Source organism: Anarhichas minor, unplaced genomic scaffold (assembly GCF_050575085.1).
Source record: "Anarhichas minor isolate MPS153535 unplaced genomic scaffold, ASM5057508v1 ptg000033l, whole genome shotgun sequence".
In the NCBI taxonomy this organism is placed as follows: domain Eukaryota; kingdom Metazoa; phylum Chordata; class Actinopteri; order Perciformes; family Anarhichadidae; genus Anarhichas; species Anarhichas minor.
In genome coordinates, this window is record NW_027466479.1 from 1,836,404 (window position 1) to 1,859,252 (window position 22,849).

The 22,849-nt window shown below is 41.0% G+C and overlaps 1 protein-coding gene across 7 annotated transcripts in view; it reads right to left on the bottom strand.

Annotated features, from left to right (window-relative positions):
- Window positions 1-22,849, bottom strand: part of phf14 (PHD finger protein 14) — a 110,807-nt gene that overhangs the window by 87,070 nt on the left and 888 nt on the right. For 2 of the 7 annotated variants that reach the window (XM_076105594.1, XM_076105593.1), the window contains exons 2-10: window positions 21,467-21,577; window positions 17,112-17,884; window positions 15,639-15,780; window positions 7,238-7,397; window positions 6,315-6,426; window positions 3,530-3,667; window positions 1,946-2,092; window positions 1,453-1,723; window positions 260-366 (exon numbers count right to left, since the gene is read on the bottom strand). In XM_076105594.1, the coding sequence (XP_075961709.1) occupies window positions 260-366; window positions 1,453-1,723; window positions 1,946-2,092; window positions 3,530-3,667; window positions 6,315-6,426; window positions 7,238-7,397; window positions 15,639-15,780; window positions 17,112-17,884; window positions 21,467-21,577 (1,961 nt within the window). Of the gene's footprint in view, window positions 1-259; window positions 367-1,452; window positions 1,724-1,945; window positions 2,093-3,529; window positions 3,668-6,314; window positions 6,427-7,237; window positions 7,398-15,638; window positions 15,781-17,111; window positions 17,885-20,278; window positions 20,791-21,466; window positions 21,578-22,218; window positions 22,238-22,849 lie in introns of those variants that run through there. The other 5 variants (XM_076105596.1, XM_076105592.1, XM_076105589.1 and 2 more) reach the window with 5 other exon arrangements.

Here is a 22,849-nt window from a genome sequence, read left to right on the forward strand (position 1 = left end):
CACACTAAGATGGTGATCTTAGCAAACAGTATACCTGCTAAACCTCAAGAACTGCTGGCATGGCTGTAGATTCTTGCTGGAATTCTATTTTCACCATGATTTTTTGCATTATACATGTCTTTTAATCAGATTTTACGTACGTTGAATATTATTCGTAAACAACCTATAAATAACCTATTTTTAGTGCAATATTAAATGAGTTGGAGCACTCCATGCAGCAGAAATGACCATGCTCTGGGGTTTGGGTTGTGTTGCTCACCTTGTTGTACTCCACGTGCAGCTTTTCTTGCTCGCTCTCCAGCTTGTCTTTTAAGTTCTTCTGTTCAGAGATGTTGTCCTGGATCTGGATCATTCGCATGTTCCGCTCTGAATATCAATGGGACAAAAATCAATAGCACGATCACAATCTATATATACAGGAAACGCACATGAGAGAGTGTACTGATGGCAGATAGGCCCTCTGCTGCAGGCTAATGGAGTATGCTCTCAAGGTTACTGGCATGACATCTCACACATCTGGCATCACAATCATTTATTTGGGGAGAAAAAAACGCTGATCAACAATCGGGATGGTTCGGGTGTTTTGAAGTTGTTTTGGGGTTGTATGAGGTTCTTATCCATCGTCGGTGTATTACCTACAGTAGACGGGACGCCCCCAATTTCGAGAAACACTAGTCCTGCCCATTTATCCAAACTGGAGGTGTGCCGACCGCTGCCTATTGTCGGTAATACACCGACTATGTACAAGTACCTGACACAACCCCCCCTCAAAACACCCAAACTATCCCTTTAACCACCTTTTATATACAGTATGGAGATAAATACAAAACCCTTTCAGCTTTGATCAAATTTCAATCGTGACACCGGACTTCGTTTTGCACTTTAGATCTAAAAATAAGAGATTATAAAACGATTAGAAGTTTCTTACTTTGAATTGTTATTGATGCTCTAAATGCATATCCATAAATTCAAGTGCACGGAGCACGGGACAGCCATAAGAGGGACTGTCAGCGAGCTTACAGATAAGCATCACGTTTTAAGCTCTTCCTCAGGCAGCTCTGAAGGAGAACGGAGGAGGAAAAGAAAATGATAACAGTGCTGTTAGTGTCGCTGCTGCTTTCTGAATACAGGCGATTCGACTGCTGCGCTTGCACACATCCCAATGTCGAAACAATATATCATGCAGCCCTCCTACAAAACCTGTCTCCAGAGTCATTGGTGAAGAAAGAATGGCAGGGAAATGGTTAAAGATTCTCAAGTGACTCTAAAACAATAATTAGTAATAATAATAATTAGTATCAGTATTAGGATAATTAGTATCTGGAAATACTCCCCACTAGTGCTATTAGTCATTTTTTTATATTTCACTTTTAAAGTGTTATATTTCTACAATCTGAGAGGAAAGAACACAACACCCTTGCAGTGACTGGAGCGGACTACGTGTTTCCTCACCCAGGTAGTAGTTGACGAAGTCTGCTGTGAGGGCGGGCTGCTTGTGCTTCCTGCGTCCATCCAAGCTGGCGCTAGCATCGGACGTGTCCACGGGGAAAATGTCGGTGCTGATGCCCATCAGCTCAGCTTTCCTCATCAGCTTCCTGATGGCCGAGGCACTAGAGGTCAGGGGTCGCGGCAGCTTCTCCCGGGGTACCCACGCCTGAGGCCGAGTGTTCCTGGACAGCTCTGCTTTTGCCCTGTACTGCTGCAGGCGGGTAGTGATGCGAGCCTGCGGTAGGATACACACATCTTTACACACAACTGTATGTACCGCTAAACTCATATTCCAGCCCTAACCCTAACCATAATCCAGACCTAGTCTTCACCTCATCTTTTTCTCCTTGTTGAGTCATATGAGCACGTTTAAATAGAGGTACGAACACACATGCAGATGTTTAAAAGCTCTTCTGACATGTGGCTGCTGCGGCTGACATGAATGAATGAACATTACCTGGGCTTCCGGAGTGAGCTGTTTCTCTCTCTCCTGCAGAGAGACTTTGCAGTACGACTGTAAGGCCAGATAATTCTTCCTTTTCCACTTCCTGTCAAAGCGGTCAGCGTGCTGTTTGCAGTACGCAAAAAACGGATCGGCAATATCCTGAGGAAGCAGAAACACACGCATGCATTAACAGTCGTAATAATAGGTAAAGAATGGGAACTCTATCGTTTACAGCTTTTACTACACTGACATTTTAAAACCCAGTCCCCTTCGTTCCTCACACACAAAGAAGAGCAGAAGCAGTTTTTCTCGCTGCTGGCCTTCTGGAACCATTTAAACCGAACTAGTTGCCGTGGATGACATCAGCATGTTGATGGAAGACTTTTAGTGCGATTGAATGGATTAAGTGGTTTGCAGTCGGCACTTTTCTGGATGCTTATTGTGCAGAAATAGACGATGTCTGGCGCTTACATGAACTGCTCAGCAAAATGGACCATGAGTGTTAAAACCCCAGTTCTTGTTGAAATACTTTATTAAAACTAGAATTACCGGCTCAGTTTACGTCTGTCCAAAATATCATCACGTCATCAACTTATCCGATTAGACTGTGTGAAATTGTCATAATTAGCATACGAATCATTGAGTTATGGTTAAAAATGTGTTTTGTGAGGTCACAGTGAGCTTTGACCTCCAGATTCGAATCACTTCCTCCTTCGGTTGAAGTAGATGTTTGTGCCCGATGTATTGAAACTCCCTCAAGGCGTTTCTTAGGTATCCTGTACATGAGAGTGGTACGGACAGATGGACAGAAGTATGGACAGACAACCCCCAATATATACTCTCTATATGTATTCTCTATATATAGATAGTATTGATTATCAATGAAACTGTTGGAACTCAAAATGCTTCTGTTAGCTTTTTCCTGTTTGCAGCTAATATCCATGAATCAATATCACAACTGATCAACTCACACTTTAGGGCTGAACAGAATGTCATCTCTTTACGTTAAAAGCTTCTATTCAGGTTATATAAACTGTTTTTTGGCCACAGTGAAAATGTTTTTGAAAGGCTAAACGCCAACAAACATGGATTGAGGCAGAATCTTTTGTTAGATAAAAACAAAAACAAAAAGAAATGATTCTCTGGAGTTATTGGATATGTTTAGATCACACAAGCAGAAAACAATCCTATGCATCCACGACTGGAATCTAATTCTACAAATAGTATAATACTAATAACATCAGTGTAGCCAGATCTTGATCTGTGCAGAAATACCAGGTTTCACTGTCTGTGTGAGGCAAATAATAACTTTGCTTTGTTGATCATACAAGGAAAAATAACATCTTTCTCGTGTTGTGAACCTGAAAGTCAAATGTAAATTATAAATATGGTAATTAAAGTACCTAACTTTGACCATCCCGTGTGATGAGGACACAGATAAGCTGAGGGACAAGACTCACAGGGCTGGTCTTTACGTGTGTTTGGTGTTTTTTACCTACATCATAAGACCATAACTCTTTGAATATTGCTTCAATCTGGTTTGTCATTTAAACAGTTGCCTAGAGCATGTTATCTGAAATGTAGAATTAGTTTCACCTCCTCTGCTGCGGCCTCAGACAGGAGCCCCTCCCTCTGTGCACAGGTAACATGGAAATAGGAACGACACATTCCTGCATCACAGCTGATGCACACACCGGTCCGGGAGAAGCGGGCGTCCTCACAGAAACTGCACTCCTGAATGCAACAGAATACAACAGGGAGACGTCAAGTTGTAGCTGCAACGAACACTGGTTTCTTTTAGCCCATCACCACATATGTTGCTTTAATGTTACTACTTTTATCTATTGGCCTTTTGCACAGAAGACATTTTGACTTGACAGGTGTAAATAATGAAATCAATGATGGCTGAATTCCATTTTAGCTGCTTTTGATTTCACTTCAACTATATTTGACACTTGAAATGCAACCAACTATCTCCAGCACTTCCACTTCAACCGACATTTCAAGGGCAAAATGACAGTTTGCATTGCTTAGAGATAAACTGACATTTCAACTGCTTTCATCTTTTACTCTTCACCTGACAGTTCAACTTCATCTCATTCTTCAAACAAGAGTTCAACTGCGTTTAGTGATTTGAAGTGTTTTTAGCACTTTCGCTTCACCCGAGTATGGAGGCCAATTTCTGTCAATGTGATAAAAACCTGTAAGTCATTATAATGATATACTTTCTCGGAATAATGACTCAGTCTCTCGGAATAATGACTCAGTCTCTCGGAATAATGACTCAGTATCTCGGAATAATGAGTCAGTATCTCGGAATAATGACTCAGTATCTCGGAATAATGACTCAGTCTCTCGGAATAATGACTCAGTCTCTCAGAATAATGACTCAGTCTCTCGGAATAATGACTCAGTATCTCGGAATAATGACTCAGTCTCTCAGAATAATGACTTAGTCTCTCAGAATAATGGCTTAGTATCTCAGACAGCGGTTCCCAAACTTTTTAGGCCACGCACCCCCTTCTACATCCCAACCGGGTTCACGCACCCCCAATCCCCCACACCTTAAAAAAAAAAAAATCAACAGAGCCTATTTATAGCAGCATAACAATCGGACCAATGAGAGAACAGTTTGCTCGCGCGTGGCGTTTGTTTACAAGATTTAGTCCGCTGTTAAATGTTGCAGTGTGAACACAAACCGAACAAAGGGGCAACTGCAACATTGTATCATATTAATCCCTGAATCGGAACAAAGCAAACGAACTACGGGTGTGAAAACGCCCTGAAACACTGCAACAAAGTTTCAATACATTTCAGTTACACAAGGCGTCACTTTTAAGAGCAATAAGGATGGCGAGGGCACACGCACAGGCTCAGAGGCAGATTGCATCACATTTAATTTACAATTAACCATACATAGCGGTTACATTAATCTGAATCGAATTACAACAAAGTTACTCTCTCCAATCATACATTCCACCATCTCTTTGGCAGCTGGCAAGCACACGTCTTCGGCGATTATGTGAGGTAGCCCCTTTCTTGCTATTCTGTAACTGACCAGATATGAAGCCCGCAGTGCGTTTTTTGTAGACCCAACACATGAATGAGACTGCAGTTGTTTTTGGCTGTTTTGTAACTCCTCCAATTTCGATATAAAAAATGTAAGGGGCTTTTGACTTGCACTGGCATGCTTGGTGTACAGGTGGCGACGTAAATAAGAGGGCTTCAGACAGCTGTTAGCCAGAACCTCACTGCACATCACGCACTGTGGCTTTGGGCAATCTTGCCAATCCAAGTGAAGCCCAGACCCAGATTATTTTCCCTCTTTTTTTTCCCAGTCTGATGCTCACTCTCGTTTCCTCTTGTTTCACCTTGACTCCGCGATGGGCCTATGTGCTCCCGATTTGTCTGTGCTATCCCTTCCTCCTTTTGGGTCTCCTCCGTCTCATCTTTCTCTGACTCCTGCTCGATTTCTTCTCCCGGTCTCTCCCCAACGCACCTCTCCGTTCCTCTCGCCTCCGATTCCTCTCTCTCTCTCTCTGTCCCTCTCCTCTTTTATGACTGATAGCTTCAGATGTTCCACCTGACAGTTTCCCCGATTTCAGCCAGTTTAGCATATTTGCATGAACGTTGCTGTTAGCTGACGTTATAGCTGCACAAGCTAGGCTAGCTAGTGTGTACATAAAAGACAGTCTGGCGGCAGGAGCTGAAGTGCATTTATTTATTAAATTGTAAGTTTTTAAATTTAAATGTTACAAAGGGAATTTTTATAATTCATGTTTTTGTGAAAAATCCCACTTACATTTTTTTAAATTATATCTAATATCAATTATTACACCATTAGACCACCATTACATTTTTCCTCTCACGCACCCCCTGGAGGCAGCTCACCACACTTTGGGGGGAATCCCTGGCTTAGTCTCTCAGAATAATGACTTAGTCTCTCAGAATAATGACTTAGTCCCTCAGAATAATGGCTTAGTCTCTCAGAATAATGGCTTAGTCTCTCAGAATAATGACTTAGTATCTCAGAATAATGACTTAGTCTCTCAGAAGAATGACTTAGTCTCTCAGAAGAATGACTTAGTCTCTCAGAAGAATGACTTATTTCAGAAGAATGACTTATTATTTCAGAATAATGACTTATTATTTCAGAATAATGACTTATTTTCTCAGAATAATGACTTAGTATCTCAGAATAATGACTTAGTATCTCAGAATAATGACTTAGTATCTGAAATAAACTAGTAACTTTGATATACATTCATGATATACTGATCAAATAGAATATAGAAAAAGTGGCCCCTGCAGGATGTGAAACATGTGACATGAACATGAATTTATAATCCCACCTGCATAAATGTGTAAAAAGAGTACTTGCCTTGGCCCCGTATTTTGAGTAATTCATCTCAGTGAGCGTCACTGGTCGTAGTTTATCGATGTCTCCAAATGCTACGCCGGGAACGTAAAGTGCACAGACCACATGCACCCATCTAAGAATGAAGAGGAAGAAAACCAAGTGGGTTGATGAACTGGTTTGTTCAAGATCAAGAGAACAAAAACTACAATACATTAGCATGAAAACCTTGCCTTGCCCGAGTTTGAAAAAGGTGACATTTAAAATGTATTGATTTCCGGTCAGTGATTTCAAGCAACGCTATCAAATTGATCAAAGTCAATTGCTGTGGTTATTTTTGCATTTAGAGGATTACTGCAGACAATAACAAACTTCACATCATGAAAATGGCTGCAGTGAGTTGCTCAGACACTTCAAAAAGAAATGGATTCATAGATTTATGTAGCCCCAGACTCTAGCTGTGGTTTGGTGTGACACAATTTCAAATGCGGACTTTAGGGAAGAGAATCCGAAGTCCAATATAAAGATATCCATCTCTAGCAAGCAACCGCTTCACAGTTTAATTTGCTGTATTTTTCATGCTCTAGTGAAGTAGTAAATTCGGGTGCAGCCTAGCTGAGGAGCACTATCAGCGATAACGTGGCTGAAGTCTCCACGCTTCACATAACACACTCTTTTCTCTCACTCCTTTTCATTCTCTATCTCTTCTCTTCCCTCCATCCTCTTCTCTCGTTCCTCTGCCAGTTCTCTCTCTCGCCTCCTTAATCCAACTTCCCTTTTTCTCCAATGCTGAATATACTGTATGTACAATTTAGATTGTACACATACTGCCTTCAGCATTTCAACCAGCGGAGGTCATTGGGCATTATTTGTTTCTGAACATGTTCCACTCGCTGCCTCTCGTAAATGGCAGCTGACCACCGGGTCAATGTGATATTGTATCCCACCTCCCAGCGTCCGTCTCTTTGAAGATGCCGTCCTGGTTGGGGCACAGCTCACAGCTCGGAGTCACTCCGTTCTTGCAGGCGTCACAGAACCAAGGCTCTGTTGAGTTCTCTGAGGCAGAGCTCATGATCGAGTCGCTCTCGCCGTCCACGCCGTAACATCCTGGAAACAGAAAAGGATGGCCGGTATGGCATTATCGATTATATTGCTATTGCATTCACCAAGAAGCAGAGGAAATACAGGCCTATGAGCTGACTGTTCATTGGAAAAGTGGTGTTCATTTGTGAAGATTATCAAAAACGTTTGTTTGCCACAGAGATTATTTTCTGCAATAATCCAAAGGAAAAATCCCACTGGTTTTTTGTTGAGGAAACCAGTGCGATGCTAACTTCCAGGTTGGCCGACAAACATACTTTGTTCCTGAGGCGCTCTATTCTGATAACATCACTATGACATCATAAGGGTTATTTTCTTAGACTGGATAGAGCTCCTTCAGAACGGAAGACATTAAACAACTGTTTTCACTGGATGAGTAGACCAGTTTATATATTAAAGAGTAACTGCTCACCTGTTTTTTAAGCTACAAATTAAATTAACACATCAAAGTACACAAATTTGTAAAAGAAATTGCCCTTTTCATGGTTGAAAATGGCTCAAAAGATATATATATATATATATATATATATATATATATATATATATATGTTATGTTATATTATAATATAGGCCTTGTCTGTTTTAGAAGTACCGTGCACAACCTAGGACCCGATTGTCATATGGTGTTTGGCCATTTTGTATGGCTTTTGACATCATTCTGCTCACCAGGTTCATTGCTGAGATTTGTGAATGTAATGATCTGGTTCAAATGAAGTTGTACAGGGAAGGAGGGTTGTAGACAAGCTAAGGGTTTATCTAGAATATCAAAACCACTTTAGTCTGAGGTAAAAGGGACAATGAGTGCACCTGAGTTGTTGGTAATAACCCCTCACAATAAAGTGTGCACAACGAGAGAAAGTAAAGTAGGGCAAAGATAAAATAGTTAGGGGGTCTAAAAATGTATCCAAATAAGATAACCGTAAAGCTATAAACCTTTACAAACTCTGCACCCGTCTGACTGACAAGGAAAAAACATAAACAGACAATGTGGCCACATTGTGTATCTTAGCTCTCAGCAATTCAAATGGTGAGTACAAAGTAATAACCAGAAATGATGACCAATCTACAAAAATAAGAACTAGGTGGTAATAAACTGGAATTCAAATAATAAATATGTAAGTGCAAGAACTATTGGAGAAAGTACAAAAACCATGTAATTTTGTTTATTACAATTTGCATGAAGCAAGAACATTATTTGTCACAGCAAGAAACTATTACTGTTCAACTGCAGGTTTCCTCTGTCTGGAAGATAAACATTCAAGAAACCCTCTGCGGTGTCGAGTGTTGTCATTCGTCAATTGAATGGCATAATCCATCAATCATCAAACCTAAATGGAAAGAGATAACATGGACCTGCCTCTTGCTCTGCCATAGGTTAGTGTTGCCCTTCACTGACAACACAAAGCAATGGAAGGTAGAAATAGTATAGAATGCTGTTGCCGTTTGCTGCTCAGAGAGCTTTTCTTAGCCAGCTGCTACAAAATGTAGCTAATTTTGCTATACTGTATGTCCTGTCTTCAATGCCCTGTGGTTTGCTATTGTAACACTCTGAGAACGAAGTAGAAGACATAAAGTACAAAATAGGCCTGGTTTGCTCTGGTTTCAAAGCTGTCAATCTACTCGGACACTGCAGCACCACAAATTGAACATTTGATATAAAAAGTGCCCCAGAGAAGCATGAAGAAGCCAAGCGAACGAATTTTAATGTCGTCCTCTTAATTTTCTGAGGTTGCCTAAACAATTACTTGGCTGATGTGGTTTCTATGGCAGCTATTACACCAGGTAGACGTGCTCTTCACTACCAATGAGGGCAGCAATCAGCACTCTGCCTCCGCTGGGGAGATAACACTCTAACTCTTAATTCAGTCAACCAGCCTTCGGGCTTTTAGAGCAATGGGAAAGACTCACAAATCTAAAGCTCAATGTTCTGCATGCCCGTCACTGTGTGCCACACTGGGGAGTCGGGCGCCCATCGAAAGCAAACACTGCGGATGGAGTTGTTTATTCAGCTCTACACTTTGTTTGGTGGGTCCATGTCCTTTTCTGATTGCGAGACCTTTGCTGTGTGTCACGTTGAATCACTAATTTTGAATTCTGCTCTTCAGAGGCTGGTGGAGTATATCTTAAGTTTTTACATGCCAGTGTTTTTTTAAACTCAGAGGCAGGATACACCAGTCAAGCTTCTGATTGGTGCAATTAAGTCACAGCTGGAATTTGTCCTGACCTTCAAAACAGGCAAACTACTTAGAATCTAACTACCCAAGATGTGAACGTAACTACTGCCTATTTTTCTACCTCCATTTTCCTGCACAGCAGGCAGCAAGGACAGAAGGCTAAATCCTGCTAGCTCCAATATATCTCCACTCAACGTTTATTTTCTTAAAGGAAGAGGTATTACTGGAGTCATTTTGGCAACAGTTGGGTGCTTCATCCTTACTGATTGGGCTTTGAACCGTGGAACTGGAGGTTGTGAACGACCACCATGCTGGTTTAACCGACTTATGGCTGAACCGTGGCACAAATCTTCGGTGTTCCTTTTGAACTGAGATACAAAGCTCAGACCGTTAAGCCACGGGTTGCTGGCTAATATGAGCTAAGCTGACAAAAAGTGATGACTACAGGATATCTTCATAATCCCTGAAGGAAAGATTATCCTTGTCAGGAATGACGAGCAGGAAAAAAAAGGGGGCAAGGTAGAGTTGACTGAACCAAGAACCAAGAAACTGTATTGAGATTTAATAGAAAGAACTGTTTGCTTGCCTTCGACAAAAGCCACCATGATGTGGATGCATCCAGCGGTGAGAATGAGTATAAAGGCAGAGTAAACGCAATGTCGGCACCTTGCCATGGGTTCTTTTTCGTTTTCTCACATAAATGAAAACGCCAACTGCTATTCGGACAGCACATCGCAGTTGGCATCTACATAACATATAATACAAATGAGTTACCAATCAAGAGAAATGTGAATGAATAAGTGGAGAAAGATAGTGAATGCAGATGTTTCCTTACAGGGCACAATCGTCACTGAAATGATGTACTTCCTATGATACAACCTTCATCGTCACCAGTTCCCTACCAACCGAGGGGACATTTTGGTGCAAAATGTTTAACAGCACTCTCCGCCACCATTATCATTAAAACACTAAATGAGGGAATATCTTTTTTATTCTCCCCCATTCTCCCTCTAGGAGTCTATGAGGAGCACTGAAGCTGCTCTGGAAGCAACAACACCAACGTAGGCCGACTTTACTGTCATGCAGAGGTTGTAGCAGGCTCATTGTTAGAGCTAGAGGGAAGGTACTGTTAGCATATGAACCGAGAAGGAATTCATTGGTACCAACCATGCCATGCTAGCTTGTCGGGAAGGTGCTAAATAATGCTCCAAAGTTCCAAGGGAAAAACTGGTATGGACAAATTCACAAGGGTCCCTTGACCTCTCACCTCAAGATATGGGAATGAAAATGGGTTCTATGGGCACTAATAGGTCTTCCCATTACAGATATGACCTTTATATTCTAATCCAATGCAGTTTGGGGCAAAAACCAAGCATAGCACTATAAATGTGTTGTTTTAACCTATTCTTAAAAATGTTTTCTGCATACTGTGGTCTTGGCATTAATTGGGTATGACTGGAAAGCTGATCCAATGAGCCCAATTGTAGTTATGTTAGATGACAAACCATAACCTGGAGACCTAGGGGAGTCAGAGGATGTACTGTTTTCCTAGTTATATTGACAATAAAAGGGTTTCTGAGCAGGTTCCAGAGCAGAAGTCTTCGCCATCCAATCGCAGAAAAATGCAATGATTTCATGCTTTCAGATGATGTGCACCACTTCTATGTGGCAAATACTGCTGGCGTGCTATCTCCCCCGAAATAGAGAGGTGAAGAGAGAGGTGGAGTAAAAGAGGTTAATGCGGTATTAAAGAAAAATGCGCTTGTTAAAGCTGTTTCTTAAGCTCATGACTAAAATGTAACAAATGAATACTTCCACACACTCTTGTCACAGAGTGGGAAAGCACATTGCTATCACCTGATAAGTGACAACTTTGTTGGGCTCATTTTTTGTAACCAGTGTAGCAAGTATTGTGCAAAGAACAAGCTAGCTAGCCAACTAGTCGACAGCTGGCTAGTTAGCCAGCTTGCTAATTTCGTCATGCTACACCAGTTAGAAAACAATGAGCTAAACAGTGGGCTTGTGGCCACTCCTCCACCTCACTTCCCGTCCCTCAAGGGAAGGACAGGCTAGTTACCAAGTTAACTGCCTAGTTAACTAGCCAGCCATCCCGTCTCCGGAGCTGCTTCCACTCTCTTTCTGGTGAGCTGCAAAAAAACGTCATGGCCCCACTGACATGGTTGTCACTATGGCAATAATTTCCTTTTGTACTAAATGACCATGGGAAACAGTTCATTTCTATGAATCGAGCCGTGTAAAAAATGTCATGAGCACTATGTAAAAAGCAGCCTCTGGGATATTTAAGCATGTACTAATTATTTTGGCAAGATATATTTTGTCAATTTCTTATTTTCACCAACCGTAGTCATAGTAAAATATTCCAAAAGACAAATTATATTTGTTATAAATTTGTTTCCATGTAAATGGTAACATGTTTTACTTTTTTTTTCAAATCGTCAACAACCCTCATAAAAATATATCAGCTCAAAATCATATTCAGTTAAGTTGGAGTATTTCATCCCTCAGCGCCAAGGAGACAATTCAAGTATATTAAAAATAATTTGTGTAGTTAGTGTCATTTATAGCATCCCCATACGGCTAAGGATATTCTATATTTTTGCAGAAAAGTATTGTCTGTGTATCGCCTGATATACGTCATTCCTCTGTGCTAAAAGAAGCTATCTGTTAGAGGTTTTTAAGAGGCAGTACAGTGCCACAGACTCAGGTTAGGGAAGTCAGAGAGTAATAAGAGACGGACCATCACGTTGTTGCTTTGCGTTTTTCCATGGGACTTGTTGACAATGACAAAAATATAGGACATCCAACCTACTTTTTCTCAGTATTAAACTAAACAAATAAGGTGACATTTGTGGCAATAACTATATTTACAGTACATTGAACTTCCATACGAGTATAAAGTCAACATCACTTTCACTGGATCAGAAAAGGAAGACAGCTTGATGGTGATGTATTATTAACATTTACCTATTCTACAGTAATAGTTAAGAGAAATGTCTTGTCCTTAAATGACAAAATAAGGGTTCTGAATGTTCAGACTACCGAATAAAAAGAAAACCAGAAGCTTAACACATGAATATGTGACGAAAGGGCCTGCTTTGGCATTTACAGTAAAAGCAAAGGGAGATCTTCTGGTATGGTAATGATGTCCGCCTGTATGACTGTGAAAGAGTGAGAATCAAAAGGCAGGCTGGCAGGAACAGGACTCCTCTATGTGCTCTGTGTAGACGCTCGCTTTGTGGACTTCGGCTCATTCCAGCTTTTGATCTCTCACCCGGGTCGTGTGCGCCTACCTTTCATGTCAGCCTCTCTTCTCGTCTGAGAGGCAGTGATGGTGTCTGGACAGTGGTGCAGCGCAAGAACAAAGAGAAGCAGGGAAGTCGAGCAGCAAGACCGGCTCGTATGAGCTCAGGATACAGACAGCTCGTCTCTCATCTCTGCCTGAAAGTCCTTCCTTGTTTGACCTCGTCTTAACCTTCAACAAAGTACGTTGTGACCTCTAGAAATGAGCTAACCTGTTATGAGCACACCTTCATCTCCAGCATCACGATGTTCACTTATCCAGCTACAAAATAAAGCTGATACTTACATGTAGGTCAGGGTTATTTCAACAATTCCAGATCCATAACTTATTTACTCTACAGACTATCCAATTGCAGTGAATACATTACGATTGCCCAGTGGAGGCATACACAGCAAAAATAAAATAGGGCCCAAAAGTTACCCTTGAAGTAATCCGAACTACATTTTAACCATCAATAAAGATGATTTCCATTAAAAACACAGACTTGTCCATTTTCTAGGACTACGCGATTTTGAAAGATATGATTTGCGATATTGGAGAGAATGAACATTTTTACGTCATATTCTCATTTTCATTGAAAAAACATGATTGGTGCAGGGATCTGAACCAAACAAAGAATAATATGTGTTGGCCATATTTTGCGCCTCCTAGGCCATATTGTGGTTTTGATACAATTTGTATTAATTGTGCAGCCTTATTTTCACATACTTTTAGTAAAACAGAGCCCATACCACCACTGACGTTCATGAGTAAGTCATTAGTTACCCTAAGGGAGCATTATCAGTACTACACAGTTTATAGTGATGGTGACTAAACAGAACCCTCCTTAAATATACTTTGTCTTGTTCTCTCTTTTCCACCACTTGTAAGCTATTCTTTCTCAAGTACTCTTACCCCCATCAGAAACTTTTCCTTGGGTGACTCCACCAGTAGTAGGCTTACCACGGTATTCGGTGTTACCAGTGTTATGGCATACACTGGTTAAATTACTTTGCCCACCATCACTTTACATTTATTTATAGAAATTACCAATTTAGTTCATTTTCGCGTATCAGCTCGCACATTCATCAAAAAGTTGATATTTAATACTAAGCGTGCTACAATTAGTAGTGAAAGTATCTGCTCCGTACAGCACAGAGTAGCAGGAGACAGACTTCACTCATCACATCACGAGGGGAAGGACAGTTGACCGACAAGATCATGGCGGAAAGTTTGGTGTCAAAGCGAAAAGAAAAAGTGCCTATTTGGCAATATTTCCGATTTAAACCCAATGCTAATAGGGAACCTGATAACGTAACGCTAAATATATGCACCTAATATAGTCTGTTTTTGACGGTTTTGCACGGAACAGATCGAGAGGGGAAACTTTGTGAAAGCTTGACACACAGCCATCCAACGTTAGAGATAAAAGAAAGAGCTCTACAGATACTGAGCGTCATGGACGAACATCTTCTCTCATAAAATGTCCAGAGTAATCGGCAAATCGCCAAGTTGCTAGATTCTGTGCTATAAATCTCAAGGATAAGATCATATGTCTTGCCAAAAAACAGCTGAGCTACTGAGTTAAACCTCCAATAGCACAATAGATCTATCCACTGCGGGCACGCGTACACATGAACTCAGAAAACGGATTGCCAGAATAAAGTTCCATATTTTACTGCCCCAGACCATTCATGTCCTTGGATAGGGAGATAGGAGTGCTGCCACGGCCTCCTCGCTCTCAAGCCTCTGCTGCAAACCACTTAGTCTCCCTTCTGTGTCTTTTTCAGGGAGATTAAACGTGTCTCAGAGGAAGAAAATATCAAGCAACCGAACGAACAAGATAAAGTTAAGACCTGCTCCTAATATCTCCTGTCTGCCTATGGAGAATTGGTGATTAGGCTGGTTCCCTCCCACCAGCGCCCGTGTGTGTGTGTGTGTGTGCGTGAGTTAGACTGTCTGAGATAATCCAACAAGTCGTGCTCGCACCTCAAAGGTGTTCGCTGCTTCACGGCTCAACCCTGATACAGCTCAGCCGATCACAGTGATGGCGGACTGTGTCAGTGTAGTGCAAGCTGTGAGTTAGTGTGATGTTGTGTGTTTTATGTGAGATAAGATTACAGACATGTGAACATGGGCCGATATTTAACCCAATGAAAGTCTGTATTCAGTGCTCACTATTACCGTGTTCCTTTATCATTACATTTGTAAAGCACCTGCCACTTTGTATGACATGAGCTTTTTGATAAAATCATATTAGCTTTTATTATTTAAACTATGTCAGCGGGAAAATCAATGAATGGGGAGTCAATAGAAGTGCGTACGTTTGTCCTGGACAATATGGATGATTGTGATGCAAGGTGCAGTGTAACGGGCAACAAACACTAACATGTCCATGTTGTTTTCTATGGCAAGGCTCACTCTCACTAGTGTTTTACATGCTTCACTGTGAAATAGGGCATTTATGAGCTGGATCTAAAGTCATGGAGCTATAATAGGGAATATGTACTATAAACATTTTCTGTCCAAATTAAAAGCAGCAGCTCTTCTCAGTCCGCCTTGCTTTGACTTGTGCTTTTCGATTAGTACAACAAGGGGAAATAAGTAATAAATGAAGTAATTGAAAATGAATGGTGTCACATTGATCCACCTCGCATGGTCAGCTTTCACTATGGATGTCTGGGACAGCACCAATTCAAAAGAGATGACCCACAGAGTCATTGATCGGGACAGATACCTCGACACTATATTGGTCGAAAGTCAGCAGCCTACCTTCGTGCACAGTCACCCCACAGTTGTCACACTGGATGATCTCATCTGCATCCTCGCTGTTGTCTCCCAGACAGACGCAGCAGATGAGGATGTGTTGCGTGCTCCAGGTTTGGGACCGGTCCAGCAAGGCATCCTGGGGGATCAGGAAACAGAGACACAGTAAAGCCACTTATCCACATCCCCTCCTCCTCTGATCTGACCATAGATCCAGCAACTGTTAGTAAATCCCTCATACAATGCTCATGGACACTGTGCTAAGTCGATTACAACAGATGCAGAACTTCTCCTGGAATCACGCTGATACCATCTAAAGCTCTCATTGGATTATATGGTGACTTAGTGACTCATATTGTTGTTTGGTATTATGGAGTACCATACAAAGAGAGTAGCCAATGTGCAGGCCAAATACCGAACTCCTGCAGTGGTCACATAGCCAGCATAAGGTGGAGGACTGCATTTGCGTCAATGCTCCGTAGCTCAGTAGTGTAGCAGCTCCCTCACTCAGCCTTTTGACTCCGAGCACAAAGTCGGGTTCACAAGAACTTGTCCACAACCTTGTGTAAATAACACAATTATGACTTAAATCACACTATCTTACCTAACGACTACAACATGCAGCAAATATAATTTAGCAACTACAAACACTTTCCAACTAAATTCTTAGGGATGTACCGAAAGTCTGTTTCTGCATTCAAAGCCTCCATGGAAGTTTTTTAAATAAAGCTGTTGACATAACCCTCAAAATCAACGTCAGAATCTTCCAACAAAATCCTCAATTTGAGTAAAGTGATTCATCAGATTAAATTGAATTGGTTGGTACCATTAAATTAAATCCACTTTCTCTCTTAACATTTTTATTTTTGAAAAGCTCAACACCAAAAAATATGGATTGAAGCCAAAAACATGCATGAAAATGATTACGTCTTTCAATACACTTAATAATAATAATTATAATACTTTTCCAATACATTTCGGCCAATAATAAGACAATCCTAGAATCTGATTCTACGGATAGTAGAATAAGGCAGTTTTACAAAGTCAAAAAAGAGCCTCAGCTTTTCCTCAAATGTTTCCATCTATGGTGTGGAATCCCAAAAACCTCCCGACATGATACGAGTAATCAATTACCTAAATAGTAATAGACGATTACTTTTTCCACTAATGGATAATTGACTAATTGCTGCAGCTCTTCCAGAGACTAGCTAGTAATCTGGTGGGCTGCGTTGTCTCAGCCGGCTCTCTGGCTGATATCTTGATAGAATAGCCGATTTACTTGTGACGTTAATTCGAATTCTTTAAAATAATATGATTTGATTACTGTATGTAATTTGTTACGTAATTCAGAAACTGTTTATCTTATTGCCAAGTGTGTTACACATACAAGGAGTGTGGCTAGGTGAGTACAATAAACACAGTGCAATAGTATAAGATATCATTTGAAAATTGACAATAAAATTCATAATAATTTGTCACCTCATTGCCCTTTCCCTGGGACATGCTGTCGTTGGTCAGCTCTTCATCAAAAGCGTTGGTGCTCTTAGTCTTCTTCTTGGGCTTCTTCATATCTTTGTCACTGTCACTGCTACTGTTGTTGGTGTTGTTGGTGGTGTTGTTGTTGTTGTTGTTGTCATCACCGTCCTCCTTCTCGTCGTCTTCATTGTCGTCGTCCTCGCCGTCGTCCTCGTCTTCGTCGTTATCGTCGTCGTCCTCACTAGCACTGCCCCCGTCCTCCTCCTCAGTGCCTCCTTTCTGAGCAGCTGCTTTGCCTTTCTTCTTCCCTGCCGTGGGCCTCCAGTCGTTGTCGTCCTCGCTGTCGTAGTCGTCCATCTCGTTCAGTTCCTCCATCGTGGTGAAGTCCAGCAGGGGGCGGTTCCTGCGGAAATTCCATTTCTTGGGCTCGGTCTGAGACTCCTCTGTGTTGGCGCTGCCAGACCCGGACGTGGAGGTAGATTCAGTGCCAGTGCCAGCCCCTGCAGCGGGCTCGGGCTCTGACGTCTTCTTGCTCTTGCGTCGGCCTTTGGGTCGGGTGACGGCGGGGGTGTCTTTGGTGGAGCTGTCCGACGATGCCTGCTGTTTGGTCTTCTCTTCGTCTTTTGTTAGGTTCTCCTCAGCAGCAAGGTCTTTGGCCTCCTCTTCATCTATGGCATCGTCTGCAGAACCAGCGTCGTTGTCCGAGTCGCTTCCTGAACCCGCAGCGCTTGCTTTGGACCCTTCCTCTTCACTGTTGTTGCCCGTGCCGTCCGATCCTGTCAGAACACAAAACAATGACATCAGAATCAAAAGAGTGAACAATGACAAGGGAGGCTTTCATTTTGAAGCAGCAAAATCAAAAGATGTTGGGTTTTCATCAGCATCAACACATTTTCCTCCTCTCTTCCCTTTGCTCTCGGAACATTCTCTGGTTCCAGCTCCTCATTAGTGAGAACTAGCGTCCATTCCTGCTCTCATGTTATAGCTAAATGATTATCTTTAGGTTTTGGACTGATGGTCGGACATCACAAGACATTTGAAGATGTCACTTCAGACTTTGGGAAATCGTGATGGGCATTTGTCACTATTTACGGATATTTTATTTGTAAAAATAAGAAGATGACTAATAGATGATAAAAGGTATTTGTTAGTTGCAGCCCTGCAGTAGTGGTTCCAGATCCTGGGATGAGGATTCCCAAGATGACGGCTCACGATATAATACGTGTCATTAAATTGTATTTGTGTATGCGTGTATGGGTCATTGACAAATAAGGCTTCTATAAAGGTAATTTTAAAAATTATCTTCAAAATGGATGTAATGCATATTTTTGTGTCTGGAAAAATGTGGTGAAACAAGTCTAAGTTGTGAACCAACTTTTCATAGTATTTTAAATAGTTTTTAACAGTATTTTTTTTAACTTCACAGGCTAAAAAATGTCAGGTGGCGCAACCACATATTTAGAAAAAAATATATATTTTCCTAATATTTATTCAAACTGAAATTTTTGACAAGTATCCCTTAGAGTGTCTACTGTGTCTAACACATCGTATTTTGTGGTTGCGTTTTATATATATACAATAATTTATCATAATTGTGTTCTCTTGGCCAGATATTTAGTATATTTAACTTTTGATTTTACATTTAAACAGAGAAACATAATATTACAAATATACAAATGAATACATTCAATACAATAGTTCTTCACATCATATTAAGCAAAAACAAATTCACTTTAACCTATTATTCATTGCTTTAAATTAATATTTTACCTGGTCACACCACCATGACATTTATCAGTTGTGCCACCTGACAATATTAGTAATCACAGGAAATATGCAGAAAATTTGCATTTTTTTTTCAAATACAACAACATGCTTTTAGTTAACAGACTCTTTTTAAATAAAAGAAGTAAATATTTCATAGTAATCATGTTTAGCACACTGGAATAGGCAAAATCACCGTCGTTTCCGCCTGGGGTGTTGCAGCTTCTACCTCATTGTAGCAGCGTTTTGCACACACTCCATACATGACTTGTTGTCTGCTCCCTGCGTCGTGCTGATTTTGCTTTACTTGACAGTGGCATCCTTAATAGTTAAACAATATTCATTAATATCATGAAAAATAGTTTGAAAGTGTATAATATAGTTAACTTAACACTGTTAAACTTAAGAATTTTTTTAAATATAATGTTAGAGCTTTAAATATAATATCATAGAGTGACATTCTCTGCAGTTGCACCACCTGCCTTACTGGTTGCGCCACCTGACATTTGCAACTGATTTCAAATTAAACAGGCATCTACTAGGACACTAGCATTAGCTTTTGTTCTTGCTAACAACTTCATACATATACATTTTAAATAGAATAAAGACATTTATGATAAAATAACATTTTTCTAGTTTTACATTGGTTGTACCGCCCTGACATGGAAAGTGAACCACTCTACCTAGAAGTTGAAAGTAGCTGTTTTTATCAATATTCAAAGGAGATATAAAAACGTTTTCACTCTGCTATAAAGGTCCGTTGAGGTCCTCTTGATGATGCAATAACCTGTTTACTGTTTTCCACTTTAATTTCATAATAAAAGTCCCATCTTTACAGCTGTGCCACCCTGACATTTGAGAACATTCAAATTGCTGGACAAAAGTTTTTAAATTATCGCAACAGCTTAAAACTATTGGTATTTGTAAGAATTTGGTTTATTTGAATCGTTTCAACAATAAAAGCATGCTATAGTATTTTATTTTGAATTTATTATCATTTAAATACCTTTTTTAATAGTTTTCTTAGTCTGTTCATCTGCTAGGACAGGTGCACCGCCTGACATTTTCAGGGTTTGAGATGCCAAAACATAAAATAATATATATATTATTTGATTGTACTGAAAATGTATCAAAACTAGATAGGTTTTATAGAATGAAATGATATATGTCACGAATTGATACAATTATTTTAAAAGGAAATAGTGGACTCGGACACAAAAATATGCATGTCATTGACCCGTATACACACACACACACACACACACACACACACACACACACACACACACACACACACACACACACACACACACACACACACACACACACACACACACACACACACACACACACACACACACACACACACACACACACACACTTCATTAGGTACACTTTGCTAGTACCGGGTTGGACCCCTTTTCCCTTCAGAACTGCCTTAATTCTTCGTAGCAGAGATTCAACAAGGTGCTGGAAACATTCCTCACAGATTTTGCTCCACATTGACATGATAGCATCACGCAGTTGCTGCAGATTTGTCGGCTGCACATCCATGAAGCCAATCTCCCGTTCCACCACATCCCAAAGGTGCTCTGTTGGATTGAGATGTGGTGACTGTGGAGGCCATTGGAGTACAGTGAGCTCATCGTCATGTTCAAGAGAGCAGTTTGAGATGATTTGAGCTTTGTGACATGGTGCATTATCCTGCTGGAGGTAGCCATCAGAAGATGGGTCCACTGTGGTCATAAAGCGATGGACATGCTCAGCAACAATACTCAGGTAGGCCGTGGCGTTTAAACCATGCTCAATTGGTACTAAGGGGCCCAAAGTGTGCCAAGAAAATATCCCCCCCCACCAGTACACCACCAGCCTGAACCGTTGATACAAGGCAGGATGGATCCATGCTTTCATGTTGTTTACGCCAAATTCTGACCCTACCATCTGAATGTCGCAGCTGAAATGGAGACTCATCAGACCAGGCAACGTTTTTACAATCTTCTGTTGTCACATGTTGGTGAGCCTGTGTGAATTGTAGCCTCAGTTTCCTGTTGTTAGCTGACAGGAGTGGCACCCGGTGTAGTCTTCTGCTGCTGTAGCCCGGCTGCTTCAAGGTTCCACGTGTTGTGCGTTCAGAGATGTGTTCTGCAGACCTTGGTAGTAACGAGTGGTTATTTGAGTTACTGTTGCCTTTCTATCATCTCCAACCACTCTGCCCATTCGCCTCTGACCTCTGACATCAACAAGGCATTTTGGTCCACACAACTGCCGCTCACTGGATATCTTCTCTTTTGGACCATTCTCTGCAGTTTTTGAAATACTCAGACCAGCCCGTCTGCCACCAACAACCATGCCACGTTCAAAGTCACTTAAATTCCCTTTCTTCCACATTCTGATGCTCGCTTTGAACTTCAGCAAGTCGTCTTCACCACGTCTAGATGCCTAAATGCATTGAGTTGCTGCCATGTGATTGGCTGATTAGCTATTTGTGTATATATATATATATAATCATGGAAGCTTCAGTAGGCTTGTAACAAATCCTACCTTTTTCATTATTCTTATTTAGCTCTTTAATTATGAAAAAAGACTGTGCTTACCTGAAGCATCTCCCACTTCAAAGTCACTGTCGTCCGAGCTGTCATAATCCAAGACATCTAAGAGGGAGGCAGCGAGGGGCTTCACCTGCCGGCGCTTTAAACTGCGGTCCACTAAAAAGAAGGACAGCGGCAGAGGAGGAAACACAAGGAAACCAAGTTTGAGCAAGCAGGTAATTGGAGCAATCGCAACCACATTAAACCTGTTATTAAAGAGTTGCCTAAAGATGATTACGCCCACACACTATGAGGACATACAGCACCAAATGAATGATAATATAAAAAACTGTCAAAGTGAGATTAATCAAAGGAATATCAGTTCTGTCCTCTATAAATATATGTATGCAGAGCCTTATCAAAATCTGATCGGTCCAAATATAACTAAAAGCATTGGGGCTGAGGTTGGCCAGCATGTTTTGTGATGATCCATTTACATGTAAATCATTTCAAAACTTTGTCATTTATACTTAGATTCATTTTTGAAACGCACGTTGGATTCCACCCACTGATGGCACCCCACAACTCTAGAGATATGTCCCATCAGGCTGTATTGTGCTTTAATTATAATCCCCATTGTACTTTGTAACACAGAGCGATGACAGACAGGTTACTTCTTTTTTGCCTTCTTGGCTTTTGGTTTTTTAACATACAAAAAATAGGGACAGCAACATGTGCACCCCAAAATAAAAAAAGAGTTGTAATCTTAGTTAGATTAGTGATATTTAAATATTTTTACAGTCTCAAAACAGTCTCACTCTTGCACAGGTGAGCTACTTGTCCGTGCGACGTGTTTCATATAGTACGGTTTTAGCAAAGATGCTCCATCAACAATCCCTACCAGCATGGGAAACGTGTAGGAGAGAACACGAGCAGCAGCACAACACTTGTCAAAGCTGCACACGCTAAAACAAGAGACACATCATCAGTACACGTCGCTGAGAGCAGTATCTGCCAGTTGAACACGAGTGACGTGCCATCTATGAGTGGCCCACAGCGGGCTGTATCCTAACCAGTGGTGGCATGTCAGTAAGAAGCAGTATGGAGCATGAGTGAAATACTCGATTGTTTCTAATATGTCAGTGGAACAGCAGCGGCACACCAACTATTAAGAATCCATGTATGACAGCAAAAAAAAAAAAAGAGTGGCACTCTAATTGTCTTCGTCTTTAGGTTTACCATTACAGTAAACTCCAAAAGGTCTTTGAAAAACTAAATAGCAACTTGAGCAGCACTATACTTAGCTCCATGTTGGAGTTGCTGAATAAAACGCCACCTATATGGTTGTCTTTATAGCAACACGTGCAGCTGTTCTGCCCGTTCAGGAATCCGGTCAGCTGAACTGCCCAGAGGAGCTCTCTTTGCATCAGCCCTGGTTTCATGTGAGGG